Source organism: Centrocercus urophasianus, unplaced genomic scaffold (assembly GCF_019232065.1).
Source record: "Centrocercus urophasianus isolate 14NV4802_14NV808 unplaced genomic scaffold, USGS_Curo_1.0 seq_1133, whole genome shotgun sequence".
Taxonomy (NCBI): domain Eukaryota; kingdom Metazoa; phylum Chordata; class Aves; order Galliformes; family Phasianidae; genus Centrocercus; species Centrocercus urophasianus.
Genome location: NW_024884291.1, coordinates 1 through 24867, shown reverse-complemented (window position 1 = coordinate 24867; position 24867 = coordinate 1). Strand labels below are relative to the sequence as shown.

At 48.5% G+C, this 24867-nt stretch overlaps 1 protein-coding gene across 1 annotated transcript; it reads right to left on the bottom strand.

The window, feature by feature from the left end:
• Nucleotides 1–2011: 2011 nt before the first annotated feature.
• USP31 (ubiquitin specific peptidase 31) lies at nt 2012–24862 on the bottom strand (the record flags this gene model as incomplete). Its single annotated transcript, XM_042809237.1, has 16 exons — nt 2012–8706; nt 9213–9365; nt 10068–10226; nt 11003–11228; nt 11393–11512; nt 12745–12874; nt 13372–13449; nt 13933–14027; nt 14598–14709; nt 15198–15381; nt 16160–16304; nt 16804–16939; nt 17589–17681; nt 18779–18867; nt 19305–19442; nt 24638–24862. Coding segments are annotated over 16 exons (3618 nt in total), but the record flags the coding sequence as incomplete, so codon positions are not given.
• Nucleotides 24863–24867: the final 5 nt, after the last annotated feature.

The following is a 24867-nucleotide window of genomic DNA, read 5'->3' as shown; positions in this document are numbered from 1 at the left end:
AAGCGCGCCAGTTCTCCAGGGAGCAGCTTCTCGTAGATTAAAAAAGGGAGCGAGAGCTGCTAACCGCGCACTTACCCACATCATACAAGTGCGCCAACCTCGGGGAGAGAGTAATCTAATCTATTCTCAGACAATTTAAACTCATTTCAATAAAAAAAGAATTAGACGGAAGTAAACGGCAGAGAGAGCAGATGTTACAGTGTTTGTGACACCCCGAAGAACAAGCTGATAGCGGTGCGGCGCAGCAGGCACTTCCAGCCAGGTGGGAGGGCAGAGCTGTGGCTGCTGGCTATGGGCTGCACTGCCCATCGGGATCTCCCCCCGTGGGGCCATCAGCCACCCCACACTCAGGGGATCCTGCAAACAGAGCACTTGTTTGGTAAATACCAGCATCGTTATAAATATTCGATTAGCCCAAGAGCTGCAGTGCATTAAATAGTGATAAGGCCCTGCTTCCCAGGCAGGCACGGCTCCGTGCTGGTGCCCTGGAAGAGGTGTTTAAAATAGGACGTCGGCGAGGGCTGGCAGAGGTATTTATCGTGGGGCTGATGAATAGTTTGAGAAGCACTCAATACCACGAGGACGGATCAATTCATCACAGATCAGCTCAGACTCAATGGTAACTAATGCTCAGCTGCTCCTATTGCATTCCTTTAAGAAACTCATGTGGTTACACCAGGCATGCTGTTCCTTACTACACTGTAAGTATTTTTCCACGGGATGAAACTAACGTGGAAAAGGTGTCCACGTCCAGCTGAGCTTTGGCAGCTCTCTTAGCCTCACCAATTTCCATTAGTTAAAGGTGTGGTTATGAAATACGATGACAACTGAGCACCCTGCAAGCAATGGAGTCCCCGCGTACAGAACAGCTGTGGCACCAATCCCTAACTGCCAAATCCATTCACTAACCGGGTCAGGCTGACAGAGAGGCAGTGTCAGCGGGTTTATTAAAAGCTGTTTTTGCTGTAAGAGGCACCAGGTTTATGTTATCATAAATTGTCAACAGTTGGTCAGATCCCCACAGAGAGCGGATCAATATGCAGCAGAAGGGAGAAACTGCTGAGGAAGGAAAAGCAATGCTCTAATTAGAACGAAATTTAAGAGTCCAGAGGTACCGATGACAGTGCCTAATACCTTGTAATTTATCAATGGCCTCCAACTCTTGGTGTCACTGTGCTTAGAGGCAGCGGTGCAGAACACGGGGGGTGTGCAACTTGCATGCCATGGCGTGTGCCCCAGCTCGCTCAGGGCCTCCCAGCTTTGGGGACAGGCCATGGGGCCACCAGCCCTCAGGCACAGGGCCCTACCCAGCATCAGGACCCTATACGATGCTCAGCCCCCCCAGCACAGCACAACCCCAACCCAGGGACAGACCTACCCTTATTAGGCACAGATCCATCAGCTGCCCCACCTCATTTCTCAACTCCTTGAAAACAAGAAGCAATAAAATTTAATCACTCCAAGTTCCCACCTGCCTTCCAGTTGCCCCCAACACCCTCCTAGCGACATGAAGGGAAGTGCAGGCTCCCTGTTTAATAAGTAGCCATAAAAAGCCTTGGGGATTGGAGAAATATCAGCAAATATAATAAACAAAAATATATTAACTCTAATCCTGCAAAGCCCTCGGCGATATTAATATCTGTTTAATGTAATCACCTATAAATAAGTGATGACCCCACGATTCAGTACGACATCTGTCAGCCCCATTTCCATACAAGTAATTATGCTCCCTAATAACTAATATAAGCCCAGATCTTTTACACTACCGACCAGCTGGTGTAACACAGCCTCTGCGCACTAGGCTCTGTGCTGGGCTCTGTCCCCATGGTGGTGCCCAGCAGAGCTGCACCCCATGCAGTGCTGAGCAGCTACAGGCAGAAAGCAGCAAGGCTCAGGAGCAAGGCATGGCCCAGGGACACAGGGTGTAGGGCTGTCCCAGCCCCAGGGGACAGTGCAGAGGGGTAGCCACAGAGGACTGAAAAATACTCACTCAGGAAGGAAGGCCTAGTAATAAATTTATTGTATTTTATTACATTTTTCCCCCTTTTTTTTTTTTCCACTGAATTCCAATTCCTCATATTCCCACTCTTCTTTCTGAAAGAAAATGATTTTTAAACATAAAAATAGAAATTCTGCATATTAAAAGTGCATACACCTTGAATAATAAAACATACAAATAAATAATAAAAGGCATTGACACAGTCTCATGCACTTGTCCTCAAATAATTTAAAATTTATGGTACAATGTTCAATCCCAAGTAAAGACAGCCTGCTCTCCAGATTGCTGTACAGTTCAAAAACATTAAAATACAGAAGAGAATATCAAAGGTGTGGGCAAACCCCACGTCCCAGTATCGGCGTACAGTGATGTGACATGCAGTTTTCAGAACCATAGATATTCCAGTGTAAAATCTGACGCTGTGTCCAGAGGAGAAACTACATTTGTAACAGGACTTAAAATTCAATTTTAACCAATGGTGAGGCACAGTTGGTGAGCAAATCTGTACAAATTAATACTTGGAAGGCCACAAGAAAATAATGTAGCCGCTTGTAGCCTGTATTCCCTTGTGTCACCCTACCCGAGGCAATGTAGCACCTAAAAAATATTTGCTTATTGCACTGCACAAATGCCATACAAACCTAACACTAACCTTCTCACAGCACATTGTGCTGCAGGGCCTAGAGCGAAACAGGGTTGGTGTTCACACTTAATTTTAATTTTAATCTGTGTCTTTAAAATAAAAAACACTATCTGCAGATAAACTGAGCGCTATCGCCTTGAAATAAATAGAAGACTTCCTAAACCTTTAGGCCTAAGATAGATCTCGTGCAAGTCTTCTCGTACCCTTATTTTACAAAGTAAAGCTCCTAATAGTAGATGCTTCATGGTGCTTTTGTTAAGAAAACCACATAGTTGTACTTTCATCTCACCACAGATTAAAACCAAATTTCAGTTCCCTCCACAGGTAACGTTGGATGCCGCCAAATTGTTTCAGATTAGGAGGCAATGACAAAGATAGAAAAAAAGATGACAGCAAAACCAATTGGAATGTCATTTCCCACCCCTCTCTATGATGGCTGAGCCCTGGGCACGGCCCATGGGGGCACGGCCCTGCCCCACAGCCCCTTCTCACCACCCAGAGTGTGTCAGCAAAGGTACACAAAGCAGCAGGCTACGCACAGAACGCTGACCAGGATTGCCTTGTTTTAAAACAAACAAACAAACAAACAAAAAAAAAAAAATCAGAAAAAAAGGGGAAAAAAAGGAAAAAGAAACCAATACAATACATAAAACCAGTTTGTTCTCATTTCAACGTTTCTAATTCCTTTGACATTACACTGCACTCCAGCCTTGTCAGTTATCTCGAATTCTGCAAAGGAAAGAATCAAAGATGTGCAAATAAAGCAGGAAACCAGGTACATGCTCCTATGTGCCAGCACGGCACTGCACCAAGGAACAGAAGCACAGAGTCAAAGCATGCTCTGGTGCCCACCGAGCAGCTCTGGGTACTGAAAGCACGGATTGTGGTTCATATTAGATGCTTGCATAGATAATAAGTGCATGCATTTGAGTACAGCGAGAGAACCGCCATGCAAAACTGCCTTTGTTACTGAGAAAAAATGGTTGACCATGCTCAAGTTTCAGCTTTGGGAAGCAAACAACTCTGCAGCTAGGAAGGATGAGGGCACTTGCAGTGGAGTAAGTGTATTGTCATTAAGCTGCTAGTTTTCTATCCTAAGCATTTTTGTTTTTTAACGTAGCCTTTTTTGATAAGTTCGAACGGGTTAACAATTTATACATCCAAAGTGAGACATTTACAATTTACCAAGAACTGCAGGCACCAAATTGTCTATCAAATATGATTAATACAAATAAAAGGTGCCTCTTTAATACACATCATTGAAAATGTGCTTATAATTTTGTACACTACTAAACGCTATCCAAAAGACAAAGCCCAAAGAGGGTAAAAATAACTTCTGTAGGTGACTCCAGCAAAGCTCTGGCACTGGGCAGAGGTCTGCCCTCCACCCCCAGTGCAACCATGGTTTTAACAGCAATCAGGTGTGGCTTTAAACCACCAGGAACACTGCTGCTTCCTGGGCCCACATCCTTCAGCCCTCTCCTACCCGAGGAAGTTCCTACGCTGCTGGGGATCTGTGGCACTGAGGAGCAGAGGATGCTGAGTGGCAGCAAGCAGCTGCTTCCCAAACTGCTGTTTCACAGAATCAACACAGCCACGAGAACAGGGACTGCATCTTCCAGGTCCTGTACAGGCAAGCTTTGCACGCCTGATGTGTACCTTATATTCAACAAGAACTACAGTGCACTCTGCTAGATCAAAGCACTTTGCTCGAGGATGCTCAAAGTCATGCCCTCCTGAGCCAGAAAATGTGCTCTAAGACAACAGATCAACAGGAAGAGGGCACTGTCAGCATCAGCTACTCAGCCCACCCTATGCTTGTTCACAGCGCAATGACTCGGTGCACTACAGCTTCTGTTTCCAAAGGGACAGGCAGAGATCCAAACAGGCAGCATGCAGAGAGCAGCCAGTGCTGGAGCTGGCAGCGACTGCCATCAGGAACTACAGTAAGCAGAGAGAAGAGCTGGATGACTTCTCACAGCAATGCAGAGATTGGACTGTTTCTAACCTCAGCTACAGGAACGCTTGGCACCACGACCTCTCATCCCCTCTTTGTCCAACCAGCAGCTCTCATGACCACTCTCGTGCCCCAAACACAGACATACTAACTGGCACTCAGCAGAATGCCAGCTTGGACATGGCTTCAAGTTTCTTTCAGCACAGGCATCAGCTGAAGACACCTCAAAAACCACACAATCAGCTTCCAGTTTCAACTTCTCCAGTGAAAGATGGATGACATGAAAAGAAAATGTCACTTGATAAAAATAACCTTTCACAAGTGATCCCATGGTGAAGTACACAGAAAATGAGGTTCTGTCTTATCGAAAAGATATCAAACCAAGTTAGCAGTAGCTTCCAGAATTACATTCTTGCTAGAGGAGTTGTTACAAGAGAAGAGCCAACACGGTGCAAGATCTTAATACAGATAAAATCTTAAGTATTCCAATATCGACATTACGGGAGTAATTTAAGTACCACAACGTGAAGCAAGTCCTATCTGATCTGCTGGATACAACAAAAATAATCCAGGAATAATCTGAGTTATACATGGAAGAAGCAAGTAATGCAATCTTCGCTTCTTGTGCTGCACTAAATGAGAAGGAAACAATGCATGGGAGAAGAAACAGATCAAGATGGCTGTGTTTAGGCTTAAAAAATAGCCCAGGGCACAGAGTCCAACACATCATAAAAACATGCAGGTCACTGGCACTGCTTCTGTGGTGCACAAAGGTAGACCCTGCAGAGCACAGCTGGGATGGAGCAAAGGCTGTGCTGCAGGTGGGCTCACAGCCACACACCAGCAGAGCTCTGTGGCACCCCGGGCCAACTCCTCAGCTCCAAGGTAACAGCCACCTCAAACTGAGCACACTGAGCTCCAAAGCAGTGAGCTGGGTAAGAGGAGGGTCAGGGAGCAGCCGTGTGCCCAACTGCCCCAGGTGAGGCTCCTTGCAGGGAGCCAACAGCAGCTAGGAGTGCAGGTAGAAGAGGCCAGCTGAAAGAAGTGCTGGTTTGAGGGCCACCTGCCACAGTGCCAACAGAGGAGTGCCAGCAGGGCTGCCCCCAGCTCAGCCTGGAGAAGCTTTGCTCAACGAGGCAGGCAGGGACCCCACCGAGAGACAAGCACACAACAGGCTGCTGCTGTACGTAAAGGATATGCAGAGCATTAATAACAACTCATTGAATTACAAAAAAGAAAAAAAAAATTATACCATGTGTATATAAAAGGACTAGAAGAATCCTCCTCCTAGGAGGAATCTTGAAGAGTGTGAGGACTCTCCCCTTTCAGAAGGGCATGTAAACAAAGACGTCACAAATGCAGTGCTTTACCCCTGACAGAGCCCACCATGACCACAAGGCCCAGCAATGCTTCACCCCAGCGCCAGGCAGGGAGGAGTGCAGCAGTGCTCTGCAGCGTGGCTGCTCCTCAGCACCCAGGCACCTGCAGCCCACATGGCACAGCTTGCTAAGGGCACGCTCAGAGCAGGCAGAGAAGGTGAGACAACACTTTGCTTATCTAAATATTACCCCTATAAACAGCAGATGCCATATTACACCACTACAATTAAGCATCAAAGCACAGAAGCTTCTTCTCAGGAGGCACAGTGGTGCTCTGTACAGCACCACTGCCATCCAGACACTAAGACAGCTGTTTCTTGTGGCACTGTAACAATCTCCACCCTGTGCTCTCACAGGTACAAGCTGGTGACCAGCTGCTGCTCAGTGGCTTCCGTCACTTAGTATAGGATTTTGGAAGAGAGAAAGCAATTAAAGAGGACAGGCTAAAGGTTCTCTTAGGTATGGACAGAGTAGAACTCTCTGCAGACACAGCAACAACAAAAAAACAGATTACACTTTATGAAAAAAAAAAAATCTTTCTGCTGTTGGAATGCCAGAATGGTATCTATTATAAAGACACACGTACGCAGACACACAGGTACCTTTCTGTCCATCCACTAATGCTAGTCCCTCCTATACTGGCTGAGTATATACCTGAGAAACAACATTAGTGTTGAGATATTGCCCTTTAGAAAGCTTGAAAATGATAGGGAGTAGGGAGAAAGGGTTGAGAGAGAGCATAAGCAGCGGCAGTCTCTTCTGTCTGGTTTCCTTCACATCCTCCCAGCTGAGAACAAGGCTGCAATCCGATGTGGAAACAGCCTGCTCAGAACAAGACTAAAGGAGTATCAGTTCACAGCTCTATAAAGCACACCAGTGTCAGTACAACTGGGTTTCAGACTTCGAGCCTGAAAGAAGTTGATGCATTTTCTATAGACAGACTCCTGTACAAGTGCTATAGGACAGCTGCATTCACGTTCAATGACGACTCCAGCTAGCCCACTTGCATCAGTGCTGGCTGCCTGTGGCTATTTGGTTTGATGGCAGAATCAAAAGGCGCTTTAACAACTTGCAGTTAACTTCTCCTCAAAACATACATTAGGCACATGAACAAAAAAAAAAAAAAAAAAAAAAAGGCAAGAGCTCAGAATAAATTAGCTTCTCAGCAGAAAAGACACCTGGATTGCAGCATTTCACTGAGGTTCCATAGAAGGCCGTACAGACACCTGCATGCTGGAAGGTAACCTTTTCAGTGGCTTGTCTGCAGCCTGCTTGCCACTGGAAGGAGGAGACCGGGCTCCAGGATCTAGCAGGGAAGACTTGGACTTGCGGCTGGACAGCAGAGAATGTTTGTTGGGTGCGGCATCTTTTGGGACATGTTTTTCTTTTGCAGTAACGTTGGCATTGGTTTGAGAGGCTGGTGGGACACCACCTTTCTCAGATTTGTCCTCCAGCGCGTTTTTGCTGGCTGATTTGGAGCTGCCACTCGCTGCCTTTTTTGAGAGCATCGTTGTCTTTCCCAGGTCAGCTGATCTACGGGTCTCTTTCTGCCTCAAGGCTGATTTAAAGAAAGACAATCCCTTCTCTTCTGATTTGCTGTCTCTCTTCAAACCAGAACGCATACCAACATTTGGAGACCGCAGGTTTGCCATAGAGGAGCTCCGCGTGTGCTTGCTGTCTACTGCCCTGCTGTCACTCCTGGAGTGGCTGATCCGTGGGGAGCTTGTTCTCGAACTGCTGGTAACGCTTGTTTTATCTGACCCCAGGCTTATTTTAGAGCCCTCCCTGCTGAGGCTTCGTTCTGAAGTCCGGCTCTTCCCAGCAGAAGAGCCCTTAGTCAATGAGCCTGATGCAGCTTTCTTGGCAGCTGTGGAGGATGGAGAAGAACCTGACTTTTGTTTCTGTTGAGCCAATGGGACAGTCACCTCAGACTTGGTGCTATGGTCCTTCCTAGCCTGGGTGGGTGCAGGAGACCCGTGTCGCCCAGTGGCCCTAGAGGCATCAGCCTTACTCCTAGACCGGGAAACCTTCTGGGAACTCTTGAGGGGAGGAGAAGAGCGAGACACTTTAGTCTCTTGGGTAGATAAGACCGTCCTTCCTTTCCTCATTCTGTCTGACTCAGAAGCTCCCTTGGAGCTGTGAGCCTTCTTCGGGGTTCCCTCCACTTTCTCTGGAGCCAGTCCTGTCCCACTGGGGGCTTTCACCTCCTTGACTGGAGAGCTATCCACAGAATCACTCTGATCAACAAAGGCGATTTGATTGTTGTTATCAAAAGGGTCCAAAGCAGGGTGACTCCTGTCTGGCTGCTCAGAACTCTTACCAATCCCATCTGAAAGATCTGAGCTCGATGTCCTTACAACAGGCTCTTCCCTGAATGCCCCTTCCATGACAGCCAAGGGGGCCCTGCGAGCTGCTTTATGTTCTCGCCGGCCACCATCACAGGGCTCTAAGTAGCTGCTAGAGAGATTCCTCAAGCTGCCAAAGCAAGAGGTGGAGACTTTGTCATCAGCAGCCTCCCCAATCTTCTCCAGGGTGGAAGCAGAGGTGTGCACAGGGGAGTCTCCAGAGAAGCGCGATGGAGAGTTGGAGCGCATCTGCAGTTTTGCAGAGAGTGACCACGAGGGCCTGACACCATTCTCACTCACGGCCAGCGGGCTGGTGACAGAAGATCTGGATGACAAGCTCTGACGTTGGACACTTCTTACAAAGGGCCGAGTTGAAAAACCTCCTGCAGAGCAAGAAAGCAATGCCATCAGTACTAAAGCCAAGCCCACAGTCAGTTTATGCCACCCCTCCATAGGTGCAACTTCAGGGTCACAGAATGGTTGAGATGGAATAAACTTTAAAGTCCCCTCAGCTTGCCTTTGGCTGGTTGCCCTCCACAAATTCAGACTGCCCGGGTCTCCATCCACAGCCTCGGGCAGCTCCTGGGATGGGGCACCAACAGCTCTGGGCTGCTACCTCTGAGTAAAGAATTTCCTCCCTTCCCTCTTTTAGTTCAAAACCTAAACGAGTCGGACAGACACAACTACACCCACTGTGCACTTGTCTCTTCATGCCTGCCTGAGGCACAACTGTCTTGCACAGAAGCTAAAGGTTTCAACAAGTGTCCACCTCCCCAGCTGCTAAAGGAACTGTCCCTCCTAGGCATCTTGGAATTGAAAGGCTGGCAGCCTGAGAATTTTTTTTTTGGCCCAGCTCCTTCTCCCTGTGCACCTCAGTGTTAATACACACCATCATCCTCACTCCTTTCTCCAGTCAGCTCCACCGATTCCGAAAGCGAAGCCAGAGACGTACGCCGTGATGATGCTGCAGAAGCAATGCTGGGCTGCTTGCTGCCAGGAAGACGGCTGACCCAGTGCTCACAGAGTGAGGAGCTTGTGGAGCCTGCAAGGAATAGGACAGAAACATCAGGCCAGGAGCACAAAGCTGCAGAACACATGAACTCCTGGGAAGATCAGTGTCAGGCATGTACTGCACCAGCTTCAATCTGGGACTGTCTCATGTAGCCACAGCATCCTGATACAGAAGCGTTAAATCTCTATTCACACATAGTTATGGCCACAAACAAAAGAGACAATTACACTTGTCCCAGCATGCTGCGAATGAAAAGAATTAACACCACAGCACACAGACAGGGCAGTCCTTGAGCTGCCACAAGAACACTGTGCAAATCTTTCCTTCCAAAGGCAAGTCACCAAACCTTTACCTGACCCTGTTCACCCCAGATTCCAAATCAACACATTCAGCTGCCAGCTGCTTACCCAAGACCAGCTGCACTGCTAGTAGGAATGAACTAGGCCCGCTGCTATGGCATGCTGGTTTCCACACAGGCAGCTCTGAGCACATGGCAGCAGAAGGGGCTCCCCCATGTCCACAGCTCCCTTGTCATAATTAGCTAAGAGAGGTAGGGGGAGCAGAACACATGGCAAGCTTCCCATGTCTCCTGTGCACAGCAGAGGACTCATCCCAGCTCCCTGTGAACTCTGAGACAGAGAGCTGAACTATAAGCAGAACCGGGCAGAGAAATTATTCAGTTCTATGCAGAACAAACAATAACCACTTCCTAACAAAGCCAACAGGGCTTACCTGCCACAGAGCTGTTAGCAGACCATGATGGGATTGCTGTGCGTCTCTGGTAGAAAAGAATATATGCTGTCTGCTTGCAGACTTCATTTTCAGAAAGCTGCTGAACATCACTGTCATCAAAGCAGTACCACTGGCCATCAACCGAGTTTTTGCAATATGCTGAGAGAAATATTACCATTACTTTCCTTACTCCTACAACTCTCAAGTTTGTTGTATGATAAGGTTGTGCTTTAATTATGCGCTCTGACGGACTCAGAGGAGAATGAAAGGAATGGATTTATTCATGTAACACATCCTCTTCCAGCCTGACTAGCAAGAAGGAAGCCTGAGATGATCAGAATGCAGCAAACAGCTCACATTTCAGGATGCCCTTTCTTCAGTATTGCTGCCCAGAACAGAGCACCAGTTGGGGTAGTTTCACTCATTTCATGTTCTGTTCTTTGTGGCAGACTGCTTTCATCAGTGAATCTCCTCCTGCCTGAGCCCACCCAGGACAAGGTGGCACAGAGGCATTCATCCAAACTACAAACATGTACATTTTTTGTGCTGACTGAAGACATACAGATCCTATAACCACCACAGAGCTATTGAAAAATGCAGAGAGGGATTCAAAAATGGGCTGTGCACAGAGGCAATGTGCAAATGCTTATATATAATAGTCTCTTGCAACTACAGAAGTGGGAAGGAACATTTTTGAAACACGGTGATATTACTCCCAAGGGAAAATAGTGCAGAAATGAATGTACAGTAGGATCTATGGGGTCTAAAGGCATTGTTCCATTTCTCAGAGTCATAAAAGTTACCCCTCTAGTATTACATAGTGAGCCCTCCTGAGCTGACTTAGGTCATTTTGTTGAAGAAGAGGAAGAAGCCACAGACAATAGAAAACATAACTGTTTTCTTTCTGAGAGGACATAATACTGCAGGAAACTTGCCTGTATAGTGTCCCCCTTGCATGGTGCCATGATGATTGCAGACAGCATACAGGTCATAGATATAGTCCTCAGGATCCCTCCCAAGACCATAAGGTCGCCTCCAGGGTGACCAGTGGGATGGCAGACTCCAGCTACTCTGACTGCGCTTAACAACGTGAGGGGTCATGTCCAAACCACTCAGGGGAAATTTAACCATGTTCTGAAGTTTCATCCTTCGGTCTCCTTCCTGTGCAAAGAGAGGACAGCATGAACTGCAGTGACAGCAAGGCCACCGTCCATGGGGAAAACAAAAACCAGGAGAGAAACACACAGGAACAAGCAGTGCTGCTGAAGAGGTGCTCTTACCAGGTCACTCTGTGGCTAAACAAGCAGTCCTCCAGGATCACTTACCTGTCTAAACCTTTTGAGGTGTATGATGAGAACATCAGGTAAGGTCCAGAGGCTCAGTGTGATGCTACCCTGCTGTAGCTGCTTGCAGTGTGGGCATCGCCATGCATCATCTGGGGCAAGCTACAAGGAAGAGGCATGAGCTGGTATTAGTTTCAAGTTCCAAGGCAGCAGCCACTGCTTCTTCGCTGGCCAAGCTCAGCACAGGCACCGACCCACAAATCCCAACTACCTCCAGCATTCATCAAGTTTCAGGGCTCCCAACAACACCTTTCAAAACAGCAAGGCAGAATTCACCTATAGCTACTGTGCACATTACTCATTTCCACCTTTCAAAGCCCATAGTCCCTTAGAAATGAACAAAAAATAAAAAGAGGCCTGAGTAGAGTTATCCTCACAAAAAAAAAAAAAACAAAAAAAAACAGCAGCAGAAAAGACATCTGAACAAAAGGAATACTGGCATACTTCAAATTTAATCTCTGACACCATGCTGCCCTCTGAGAATCCTTTTACTCCTTATGTCCCAATGGCCCAGACTTACAAGCTGCTGAAATTTGCACAGTCCACCAAGGAGAATGTATCATTTCAAAGACACAGGCATGACAAGCACTTCCATCCAGAGCCCCACGGTCAGAAAATTCAGAAGGCAGAGAGCTATAAAGCTGTCAAACAATGTTTCTTTCACCTCTGAAAGAAGCGACCAGAGGGGATCCGAAATAATTAAAGCTCAATCAGGGGTCCACAATCCACCTCAGGGACCAATTCTTTTTACAGCAGGTTACAGACCTCTCTCAAAGGGACACAGATCACTTGCACGCTCCGGATCAGAACCATCTCAAGCCTGCCTCACGGCACACTACTGCTTCTGCCCATTTCACCTCCTCACATCAAGAGCTGAGCTGGAGGAGTAGAGTCCGGTCCCTGGGTGACTGTGCTGCAGGACCCTGCTTAGCACAGGCTGCCTCGAGCCTGCTGCTGCTTTACTCAGGACTGGGAGAGCATAACTGCTCCAAGACAGAGCAGCACATTCCCATGAAGATGCCACAGTGTTTCAATCCTTTCTCCATACATCACAAAAGACACTGCTGTTTCACAGGAGGAAACAGGAACTTGCAATTCTGTTCTGCAGTGATAAACATCAGGGGTGGAGAAGGAACATTACTGCCTTCAGCTTTCTCCTCACTGCAGAAAAACTGCTAGCAGGACTGCTAACTAGTGCTGTGTTAACAAATTTATTCTCCTGCCTCAACAAATCAGTACTTGCAGAAAACAGCTACTCTGCTGAGTATGGCATTCAGGCAGCACACAGACCAATCAGACATTCAGAGACATGGTGCCATACAGTCAGGTCCTACCTGCTCCTCTTTGGTGTACAGTTGGAAACACTGAGATAAAGTGCAGGTCTGAGGTTGGTGATGAAGCTCTCTCTGCTGGCGGACGCTTTCAGAGTCTGGAATATACTCATCCTCTGTGTTCACAAACAAGCTGCAGAGATACAACACATTTTTACCAGCACAGCCACCTGCTTCCCCTGCTGCTACTGAGCCATTGTGGAAATACAAGTAGAATTAGCAGCTTTTTCCTGGATTTGTCTTATTACACGTGAGCAAGAACTGCCTGGCAAGAGATCCCACCAGAGGAACACAACTGAACACAGGAGCAAACTGCTTCAGTGGCATGTACTGCAGTTTATCTCAGAGAGACAACACTGCTCACAGCCCACAGAATATCTCAAGTGAATATAATTCCTGAGGGAAGGAGCCACAAGTGAGACACAAGCTCCGTAATTCAGAACCCCAGCTACAGAGCAAAAGGCTCTGAGGCCAGAGCAAACCCAGCATGTACAACCTCCGCCTGCCCCCACCAACAGCAGCCAGGGCATGGATGCTGGTTCTCAGGTCTGGTGTGTGCTGAGAGATTCAGTTCACAGCGTGATCTGGCCAGAGGTCAAAACACTTCACAGCTTTCTATTTCATACTTACAAATCTTTAGTTTCTTTGTCCCATTCTACGACTAATTTCACATGAGCAGTGCCCCCCTGTCCACATGACTTCAATGCCCTGGAGAAGAACAGACACAAGTTAGAGCATCTTGGAATCTAACACCTACATTATCTTCCATACATATATAACTTGTCTCCCTTTGCTCTTTGCCTTCCTCACTGCCACCCAGATCAAGTTTAAAAGGAGAAAAGGAATTCACACAGCAAAAAGCTTGGCAAAGAGAGAACTGTATTTACTTAAGTGCTTAGTTCTGGAAATGAATGTATGTTTATTTACAAAACAAGCATCCAGAAAAAAAATCTTCTGAAGAATAGTCAAGAAAAAAAACCGTGGGGGATGCTTTCATTCTCTTCTCCATTTGTGAGGACAGATTCCAGATGGCAAGATGGCAATCCTGACAACTCCCTGAGGACACCCAGCTATTCCTCTGCTCCTGGCTCCCTGCACGCATCTGCACCAGGACTGCCCCTTTCCCTGTGCCTGCATTCCAGCTCCCAGCTGACAAACCTCTCCCTGCCCAGGAGGAGCAGCACCACCTACCTTTCCACTGTTGGATGGCAGAGGGGCCGCTCCTCCTGAGGTAGCAGATACGTTATGCCCACAACACTGACCACTCGCAAGCTGAATGGGCAGACCTGCAGCAAGACAGCAGAAGCCACGTGAATGACTCCAGTACAAGTTAATTTGCTCCCAACATAAGCAGACAGTGAGTTTAACTCAGAACGCATTTTACACAAGTGCCCAAGATCCAGCTATGCCAGGCAGCTAGCAGAGGGGGTGCAGACAGCAGCTAATATTCCATGCCCCCAGACCTCCCTTGCAGTGACCAGACAAGCTGTCCCTTCTCATCACTGCACAGAGGGAGCTCAGCAGAAACACGCAACCAGTAAGCAAACTCCACAGCTTTCCTTAAGGCAAGCACCACCAGCCAGGGGATTTCCAGTGCAGACAGCAGCACTTATTTCTCAAGTGCCTCTCAGGGGTAAGGAAGGAAGTGAAGCATGTAATTTCTTCACCTGACCAGTTTACTCTTAGCTGGAACACTCAGCAAAGCAGACAAAAGTATAAGTGACTTGGACATTATTGCAAAAACAAACATGGGAAGGCATCAGCACAGCACGTGCATTGCTTCCAGCAACCAGGTTTCCTGATCAGGTCATCACACAGCACAGGACACACCATAGAAACTGAGCCATATGCCTCACCTGCAAACAGGCTGCAGGCCGCAGGAAATACTGCATCTTCTCCAAGATTTCCTTCTGCAGAATATCCCAAGCAATTGTTTTTTCCAAATGCAACACAAAGGGTAAGCCAAACCTAGAGAACAGAGAAGCATTTGAGGAAGAAATTAAAAGATCATCCTTTTCAGCAACCCAGACCCCACACTAGGACAGAGCCACAATGCTCCCCACTCTGTTCCTACAGAAACTCCTCAGCAACAAGGCATTCTGTACAGCTTTGCCAAGATCACTTCTCGCTCTCCCCCACCCGAATGCACTCAAAATCTCCAGCTGTTGTTGAACACAGACACGCCTGCTGTCTCCCAAAACATGTGGCTCCCCAGCAGGTCACACATCTTGATGGGCTCACCATCCTCTCAGTAACACTAGGCCATATTAAACTCAAAATTAGGAAGATTTGCTGCATTCATTAATGGGTTTTGATCAGTATATTTAACACTTTATTGAAGCTAGGAATGTGAACTGGCCCTGCTGCACCTTATGTTTTCACTATTCAGTGAGGAAAACACAGGTCATTCAGGCAACAGCCACAAGAATCAACCTGACAGGGAACGTGGCACTCACCTTTTGCTCTGCTGTCCAGTGCACGCTCTATTACACACCAGCAAAACAATCTTGTCATTTGCTCCTTGTCTAGTAGAGGACTGTTCCAGTTTTCCAGACACCACAGTTCCTTGAGAGTATGATACTGTTCGTGAGTGTTCAGTGCCATATTTTAAGTTATTCAGGTTATTGTTCACATGTATTCCTGAAGAAGTAGAAATGAATTACTTCATTATGTCATTTACAATGTGTGTCCCTCTGGGGAACCTTCTCTGGGCATCAGGGAGCAGGTCAGTATGGAATAGAGACTCACTATTTTTATTACACTAACACAAAGGCTTCAAAGAGCAGTTACTTTTCATGGTGACTACTTCTTTATAGAGATACATTAGATGCAAGTGCTCACCTAACTGATTTTTCACAGTAATTTGTGCAAATACTCATAAGCTTGTCTGCCTGCATGAAAAGCTGAAGTGACAGAAATTCTGCTTGTTACATTCAATAGGAAAATTTACCTTTGATTACCCTCTGTCCACCCAGGATGCAATTACTCCCTTTCTCTGAGAGGGAGATCGAAAAAACTGCATTTCTTGAGCTTTAACAGAGAAAAGTGCTTGCTCATTCCTGAGCCTGTTCATTCATCATTGACAATCTGATTTTAAATAACACGATTTTGGTGTCTTGATCTGGTCCTTAGAAGACCTTTAAACAAAAACTAAACAGATATTGAATTAAGCCAGCCAGGCCTGCAGAACAAGCCCAGGAAGAGGAAGACAGTCATGTACATCACTTCTTGATAACCTCCCAGCTGGCACCACCATTACACCTACTGGAATAAGATGGGACAAAGCCCGAGCTGAAATCAATACACCAGAGAATTGACTATTTGTAGGACATAAATTATTGAATAAGCTCTCTTCCAAAAATCAAACCTCTCTCATCCAATCACCTGAGGTGGGCACAAACCAGTGTTCTCCACTTACCTCTCTGACTAAGGATACCCTCAGGCCTAAATATTTCCGGGGTCTCAAAGGCAAAAATGCAGTCACTTTCATGAATTGTGTCCAGGTCATCAGTGTCACAGAAGGAACGATGAAACCCATCGTAGTACATCTCCGTCAGCACAATCTAGAGCCAGCAGAAGCAGAAAACCCATGAAGCCACCCTAGTCGAGTCCTGCTGAGCTGCCCCATCTCTCTCTCTCAGCATGGGCTGCCTGGCTGCAGAGTGCATTCTTCAAAGCATCCACGTGTTGGCCCAGAGCAAGGCGCAGGGAAGAGTGCAGTCACAGAATAGAAGACAAGGCAACGGCAACATGCAGGGGGTTTGGTGGGATCTGACAGCCTTCTTGGAACACTTCCTGTGTCCACAGGTGCCCAACAGTCCCCTGATACATAGGAACCACGGGGTTAACAGGCAGGATAGTGCAAAGTCTGCACAGGAGGTGATCCTAACATCACTAGATTTCAAGAAGTCAACCCACAGGAAAAAGCAGGATCCAGGATATCACCATACTGCTATGGATTGCGAGTCGCAATTCTACACATCCAACACTGCTTGCACACAGGATGAATGCCATGGTATTGGCCTCCTTTAGCAGGAGAACTCGGGCAAGACCAGCCCTTACCTGCTCAGTGGGTATCTTGGTTTCTGAGGACACAGCCTCCCGCAGCCTGGCCACCGTCCCAGCGATGGGTACAGCCACCCCGATGCGCATGCAGTGGGAGCACTTCCCCTGGTACACCACAGTGACATACAGTGGCCTGCAGAGAGCACAGACAGGTCACAGGACCTCAGGCACAGGCTTTACAGCACCCAGAGGGGGCCAGCCTGACCAGAGGCACCCCGGCTGCAGCTGTGGGGCGACACAAACTTATTTGACTTCCCAAGACCTCTTTTACTATATATGCTGCTGTTACTTGTTCCTAAAAGCAGGAAGCTTTGAAAAAAAAGATGCACAAAGTTAAAAGTAAAACCCTCTTGTAAAACAATCTAATTTTCCAGCAAGGATCCTGTAACAGGTCAGTTCAGAGGAACAACTTAGTGCACTCAGAGAGCTGCTGCCACAACCACAGGGATAGCTCTTCCAAATTGTCTCTTAAAACTAAGTCCTGCCTCCAACAGTACCAAAAGTAATACCTCTAAAGTACACAATGGAGAATTGAGCCTACAAGGAAACTTCCCCTGGAAAGCCCACTCAGCCTCCACTTAGCAGTGGAACAGGGATTTTGAACCAAACAGGACATCTTCCTATTTAGTATCTTCTTTCAATTCTTTCGTTCTGTTGCTTCTTGAACTGCATCCATAGTGTCATATAAAGGAGCTGCAGAGCTCAAGTACCCATTGTATAAACAGGTGCCTCATTGCTACGGGGGAAACAGGCAACACATACTTCAAGACAATGCCACATACCGTGTGTGAGGCAAAGGAATCGGCAGAGAGATGCAAAGAAAAGGGTCAAAGGTGTTGCTCTGCTTCTGGCAATGAGGGCACGTCAGAGAGGACCTGGTACAAACACCAGTAACAGAACAGTTATACACCGTTTCATCAGGAACAGATCAATGATCATATCATAAATAACCAACCCCACGTGTCACACTTTTCTTCCTCCATACAAAGCGGCTTGGCACAGAGACAGAACAGACATAATTCCTGTAAGAGAAGGGTACTGAATTTCTAGATCATTTCAAAGTAATTAGCTTGAAAGTTCATTACAGGGCATGCAAGGAGAAGACTTCACTCAAGACACTGAATTGGGCTTTGAATAAGCATCACTCCAAGATTAATAATTCACCAACAGCAGCTCCAGTGTGAAAGACCTGAAAGGATTTTCTCTTTGAAGAGAGGTGAAGTGATGGGAAGGAGACTGTGACAGTCAGCACTGCAGGAGCAAAGATCTCTTACTCAGAATAGGACAAATCCCAACAACACATCTCCTTCCAAATCAACCTGCACCTTGCACTGCCAGTGTTTTACACTACACAAAATTTCTCCTTTGTAGAAGAAAACCTGGCAAGCACTGGGGAGAATGCCCAGTAATTCAAGTTCCTACAGCAGCACAGATACAAGACACTGAGGAATACTGGAATTAGTTCTGCACTAGTTCTGAAATTAGAAAGCTCACTTCCCAGAAGTATGAGAAACTCACAGGAAATAACCTGAAAGGACACTGAAGGATTCAACTCAGGATTCTCAAGCACCAGGTAACAAGAACCCGGCAAGGTGCCTGGGATCCATCTGCAACTCCCCAGCAGCCTCCAGGCATCTCAGCACTTTGCTGCAGCCTCTTGCCTCTGAGCAGGCAGGGTGAACTTCACAGCAGTGAGCACCCTGGGTCTTTGCTCTGTTAAGCACTGCCTTGTTTTCAGGACACATCAGGGCAGGTGGCAAAGGGGTGCATACTGTAGAATATACCAAATTTGAAGTAATCAAACTCTTTCTCTCTTCCTTCTGGTGAAAGCTTCTAGTTCAACTTTTATTCAGCAAAAATTCAGAAACATCTGTTAGCAGTCCCAATTGTACTGTGAGCTAGTGTCAGAGTAAAATTAAACTGGGGTCACTACTGCGTGTAATAATGCCTCAGAATTTACAAAATGTCATACCTGTACTGGGCTTGAAAGAGTTCCTGCACGAAAGTACTACTGATGGGAAAGGCTGGTCCCTCAAGGAGCACATCATCCTCCAGTGGTGGCTAAAAGAAAAGAAGAAACCCCAGAAGCATAGCCAAGCGTGTAGGTGTGCTCCAGCTGACTCCAGTACTCCCAGCCAAATCTGTGCCCTCCCTGACCAGAAACATCAGGAAAGTGTCCAAGATTTTTAAGCAGTGCTCTCTGCCCACACAGGTTGTCAGAGCCCCGTGACTGCAAGACAGGCAGGGGTCCTGCACCAGATGCAAGGCTGGCAGCGTTTCCTCCGCGTGTCAGCATTCTCTAAGGGTTGCGTCAGGGAGCCCGTGCCAGGGATTACTGAAACAGCTAGCCACATTCACAGGGCCAGAAACAAACACTATTTGAACCCAAGCTTTTGTCTCATTTGAACCATCGGAGTTCAGGCACCAACAGGCAGATTTGATTTGAAGAGCAAAGCAGCAGCTGATCTCCCATGTAGGCTCGCAGCAGCGTTTCTTACCTTGAGCGGAGGCACGCCGCTGTAATTCACCACGTTGTTCAGATCCTCATGGACTCTGTCCAGAAGCCAGAGCAGGAACTCCTGCGCATCGTGCTGGGCATTCCCACGGTACTGCATGGCATTCTTGGACACAATGTTCTGCAGAGGAACACAGACTGCATGCAGTAAGACAACTGGCACTACTCCGGATAAGCTTTCAAGAGTCGGAGGATGTAATTTACACTCGAATTTCCAGAAAAGCCATCTCAGGAGTGCAGCAGCACGCCCAAGGGATTTGCTCAAATCTCTTTTTCTTCCGGACGCAAATGGGAATGGCTTGAAAATTCACCAGCAACAAAAGTCTGCACTTCCACAAGTCTGCCCCTGCCCTGCAGCTCCAGGACACCTTTCGCAATGCTGACATTTGTGCTGAGCCTCAGCCAAGCCACACGTGCCTCTTCCTCCCCATGCAGAAGTCAGAAGGCTTGGAATCATCTTTCACCATAAGCAATCAGCATCAGGAGGTGCTTCCTGTGCTGCAGCCCCTCGATCTCACTTTCACCTTCCCTACAGCACTGGGACAGACCCAGGGGACGGGAACCATGCACCACCACAAGGCACCCAGACTGAATGCTCTCCAAAACAACAGGACATGATGAGCTGACCCTGGAAAGTTACAAACTGAGGAGAAAGCAACCCCTGCTGCAGAGAAAAATAAAAAACAGCTTTTTCTGCTTCTTCAGGGACACAGGGAGCATCGAAGTGACACAATGCTGGCACCAGCCATCTGCAGCACGAAGGCAGAGCAGCCCTGCACCCTGGCAGCACCAGACATGCTGCATGCCCACCACAAACCTCTGATTTCTCTAATCAGACTTCACAACAGATTTGAGAAAGGGGGATGGGCTGCTTGCTTTATCCCTCTAAAAATGGGGTCATCAGAAGGGAGGGGCGATGAGAAAGACAGGGAAGGACTGACAGACATATATTCTCTATCCTCTATAATCCGTCCACCTGCCTCAAGGCAGCAAAATAAGGGAGAACAGAAATAATCTGCTCTCATTACACATGTGCATGCCCTTCTGACAGGGGATTTCCTGTCCCTGCAGGCACAAGGGCCAGCACCCTACCAGCTCAAACATACCAATGTAGTGCTAAAGCAGTGAGCAGTGTCCAGGGAACAGCCACTCCACACAGGGTTGGCCATTCCACTCCAGACAGGGCTGAAGGTAAGAGCATCCTGAGTGCCAAGGAGCTCTGGACTTCAAGCAAGGACTGATTTCTCACTGCCCCTTCCCAGCACCACTGGCATGGCTCTGGGAAAGATCTGGGTGCTGGATCCTGTGTGCACCAAGGGCTGCCTGCAGGTTGCAGCCTGTGCTCCCAAACCAGCACCAACAGCGTGCTCCCAGTGCTCCTCCTGCTTCCTGCTGCCATTGGTACAAGCAGATTTTGTTCTTGCTTGAACAGTGCAATAAAGCAGCAGCAATTGTGACTGGCTGCAAATACAGAGTTAAGAAGCAAATGGTTTAAACATGCATAAAAACACATTAAGAACAGCACATCCACCAACCTCCTGGCCTTTAATCCCCTGCCCCTAATCTGGGCTGCAGGCAGAGGTGGCACATCCCACCAGGCTCCATCTCACAGGGCAGTGCAGCTGCTCCAGCTGTGAGCAGCAGTGTGGGAATGGGCTCTGGGGACCCACCACCCACAGCCAACAGGATGAGATCCTCCCAACGCTCAGAAACCCTGAATGGAAGCAGAACTACTAGAAGAGAGAAAGGGGAAATCATAATTTGTGTTGACTGCAGATATCCAGCCCCCTAATACAAGCTCCCCACAATCAAACAAGTCCCTGTCTGTCCACAAAGCTGATTTACAGCAAAGATGCATTATCGTTTTTATCAGCCCAATGAAACTTTAATCATCTATTGCTCTAAATAGATGCCATAAATAAAGCCAAGCATAGCTGAACCACTGGACACTCCTTTGCTGCTGTTTTTCTTCCAGGTGGCAAAGATGACTGAAGGCAAAATGTCAGCCTGCTGTTTTCCAGTGTGCCTCTGGTAGGAAGCAGCTGTTGAAAGGTTTGTGGACATGGACGGATGGAACTGGCTCATGACAGCCCTGAAACAATGACACACGTGAGCAGGAAAGAGCCTATTATTTGTCTGTCATTGAACATTGTGAAGTTGGGCTTGGGCAGAGATTGTGTTGTTTTTAAATCCCACAGACAGCTTTGTGTTTGGGTAGCTTCTAAACAGACACCTCACGAAGAGGTCACACACACAAACATGGCAACTTCCCCTCTCAAAGAAAGATTTCCCCTCCAGGGAAAGCAAAACCTGGGAAACAATGGCTCCAACCTGGCAGCCATCCACAGCCCTGGGGACAGAGCCAAAGTCACAGGCTACCCATGGTCAGTGGGGGTCCTGGACCCACCATGGGGGGCACGGACCCAATGCTGGCACAAACCTGCTGCAGAGGGCACAGCAGCCAGGAGAGCCACCCAGACACAGGGCAGTGGAACCACACAGCAGGAACACAGGGACTGCAGCTGGAAGGAGGGATGGGCAATGCCAACAGTAGAACAGGGGCTGAACTGGGGCAAGCACCTCAAGGCCCCACAGCACCCAGCTCTGCCCGCTCCAGAAACATGGGAACCATGGGGCCAGGTCACAGCAGGGGGGGCCCAAGCACCACTGCCCTCCTCTCTCAGAGCAGGGGGCCGAGGACTGGCTGTGTCCATAGGAGCTGCTCCACAGGTTGCAGACATTCAGAATCCCACAGAAATGAAAGACAGCCAATGGACCACTCATCCCAAGCACAATATTTACATCAAGAGCTTTCCTAAACACCAGCACTGTAAAACTAAGTTGCACACTATTAATTGTTACTGAGCTTTAAAAAAAAAAAAAATGGAAAAGGCAATATTTACTTAGCACAATAATCCCTGTTCCACTAACAGGGATTTGCTTTTGGTCCAGATCTAATTCTGATAATCCAACTCCATCCCATTCCTATGGCTCTGCTCTATTTGCAGTACACACTACAGGCAGTTTCATCTTGTAGGGCAGGAAAAGAAACCGGGGCAGCACAAGTACAGCAGGGCCCTGGAGAACATCAGAGTGCTCTGGTGTGCAGCCAGCCTAGTGATGAGGAAAGCCTCAGAACAGCAAATAACTTCACCATCCACAGGAGACCACAACTGCAGGAAAGACAAAAGCAGAGGATCTGGGTACGGGTATACAATTTTCAAGCCCAGTAAGTTTCAATAGAAGTTCTCTCCCTGCAGCTCCCCTGTTCCTGGCACAAAGGGCACTCTGTCCCTGCAGCTGATGGACAGAGCTCTGGGGGAGAGCGGGACGGTGCCCTGCAAACAACGGGCCCCAAGCACAGCTATTGCTGACACAATGTGTGTTTGCTGCTATTGTCACACCATCACAAAGGGAAAAAGGAAGCGCGAGCTGCAATACTGGCCCCAGTTATGAAAGCAGCGGTTCTGTTTAGGCAGGAAAATAAAAAACACTGCACACCAGGAGAAAGTGGTTGCTCAAACAACTGTGAAAGAGTACGAGGCTGGAGGGGAGGTCGCCCAAAGCTGCACCTGCCTCCTCTACCGCAGTGTGGAACATCTCCCTCCGGGAAGCTCGTGAAGGAACAACAGCCCCTTCCACATCAGCCCTGAAGGTCTCCATCCTGAACGACCCAGAGAGGCTTTCCCTTGAAGCAGCATCTTCTCTGCCCTAAGAACAAAGCCTACCATGTCAGAACAAGCCAGGAGATAATACTTATCCTGTATCCTAAAAGGCGCTTAGCACCTGCAGATAAGCACTCTGAGATCAGAAACTGTCTTTACCCCATTATACACAGCACTACCAAAAAAATCCCCCACACCTACTGCTAAGCGCTGCCTAAAGAGCTTTGTGAGCAGCAAATGTGACTGTCAGTAAGTACTGCCAAAGGAGTGAAGGTGCAGAACAACTCCTGAAAACACTTCTCACCATTTCAAACAGAAAAGAAACAGGCTTTGAGGGATGTTCTCGTGGGGAAAACAGCGGTTCCCAGAGTGAAAGCACCAACCTTCACCTTCCTTACATTAAGGTTCTTGTTTACACCTTTAAATAAACCATGCAAACCTGCTGAAGATAGCTTTAATTAACAACAGTGAATTTAATAGCAGGTTCATGCTACTGAATTGCCTTTAGAAGCATTCATTTACTACTGAAAGTAACTGCCCCAGTGAGAAGCAGCTGCACGCTCACCTCAATGCTGAGGTCACTGTGAGCTAACTCTGGGCACAGCCATGAGGCCCACCTGCACCAGACCCCCAGCATGAGGCTTTGGGACCCAGCTGGGGGGCCTGATGGCTCCAGTTCTCCCAGCACGGACCAGGCAGGCACTCACTGTCAGTTATGGCAGCCACTGGGCAAAGAATGTTCCGCGATTAGAAAAACTTGGAACACAGGTTGAGCTGAATACATGGCTCTGCTTCCCTTCTTGTTCTGCCACCCCTATCCAGGCACCTCTACTTCAAGCCTGCACATAGCACTTCTTGGCCATGCTCTGCTCTCCCCTTTATATCTGTACTGGGGAAAGATAGCTTTGCCTCCTCAAGCTTCTAATCATTACCCATGAGAAATTCACACCTGCTGCTGCCAGGGAGCACTCACAAGTTGGGGGGTGACTTCAGCAGAGCCATGGGGTGGGTGGTAGCACCTCATGCTCCTCACCAGATGCTGGGCCTCCTTTTTCCAACAGGGTGCCTCTGACCCAATTGCAGAGTGTACCTGCTGCAGGGCTCTGTGCTAGCCAGAGCCAGGGGCAGAGCCCGCAATGCCCCAGCAGCACGGCGGTGGGACAGAGGGCTCAGGGCCCCCTCCCATGCCAGCAGCAAGCCGCAGCCGGCCACCACGGCACGACAGGCATGAAACAGCAAAACGGGCACCTCCAGCATCAGGCACAGAGCCGCCGGTGGCTTCACCGTCTAGTGGAAATCAACAGGCTGGCTGCCCCACCGGGTCCGGGGCTTCCGCTCCTCCTGAGGGGCAGCCACGAGCATTCCAAACGCACCCAAAGCGGCAACAAACCTTCCACGTACAACGGTGGGAGCGCCCAGGTACGGGTGGGACGCGGAGCGGCGCGGGAGAGAACCCGTTCCTTCAGCGTCAGCCTAACCGCGGCCCGGCACGTGGGAAGCAGCGCGACGCCGCCGACCTCCGGCGCGGGCTCCTCGCACCGAGACGCGGACGCACGGCAGCGGCCCGGCCACCGAACCGCGCCCAGGCCCGAGGCCCGCTCCCGCCGAGCAGAAGTGCAGGGCCGCGCCGCGGCGGCTCTGCCCGCCTCACCTTGAAGTCGCGGCTGTGCTGCGGGGTGTATTCCAGCGTCCAGAGCGCCCGCACCAGCTGCGCCAGCTGCTCCGTCACCTCGCCGGGTGCGGGGGGCGGCGGGCCGGGCTCCGCGGGGCCGCGGAACTGCTCCAACGCCAGGAACTCGGCGAACAGCTCGGTGTTGCTGAGGCACTGCAGGATGGCGTTCATGAAGCAGGTGTTGCCGTGGTTGCGCAGCCCGGCCACGC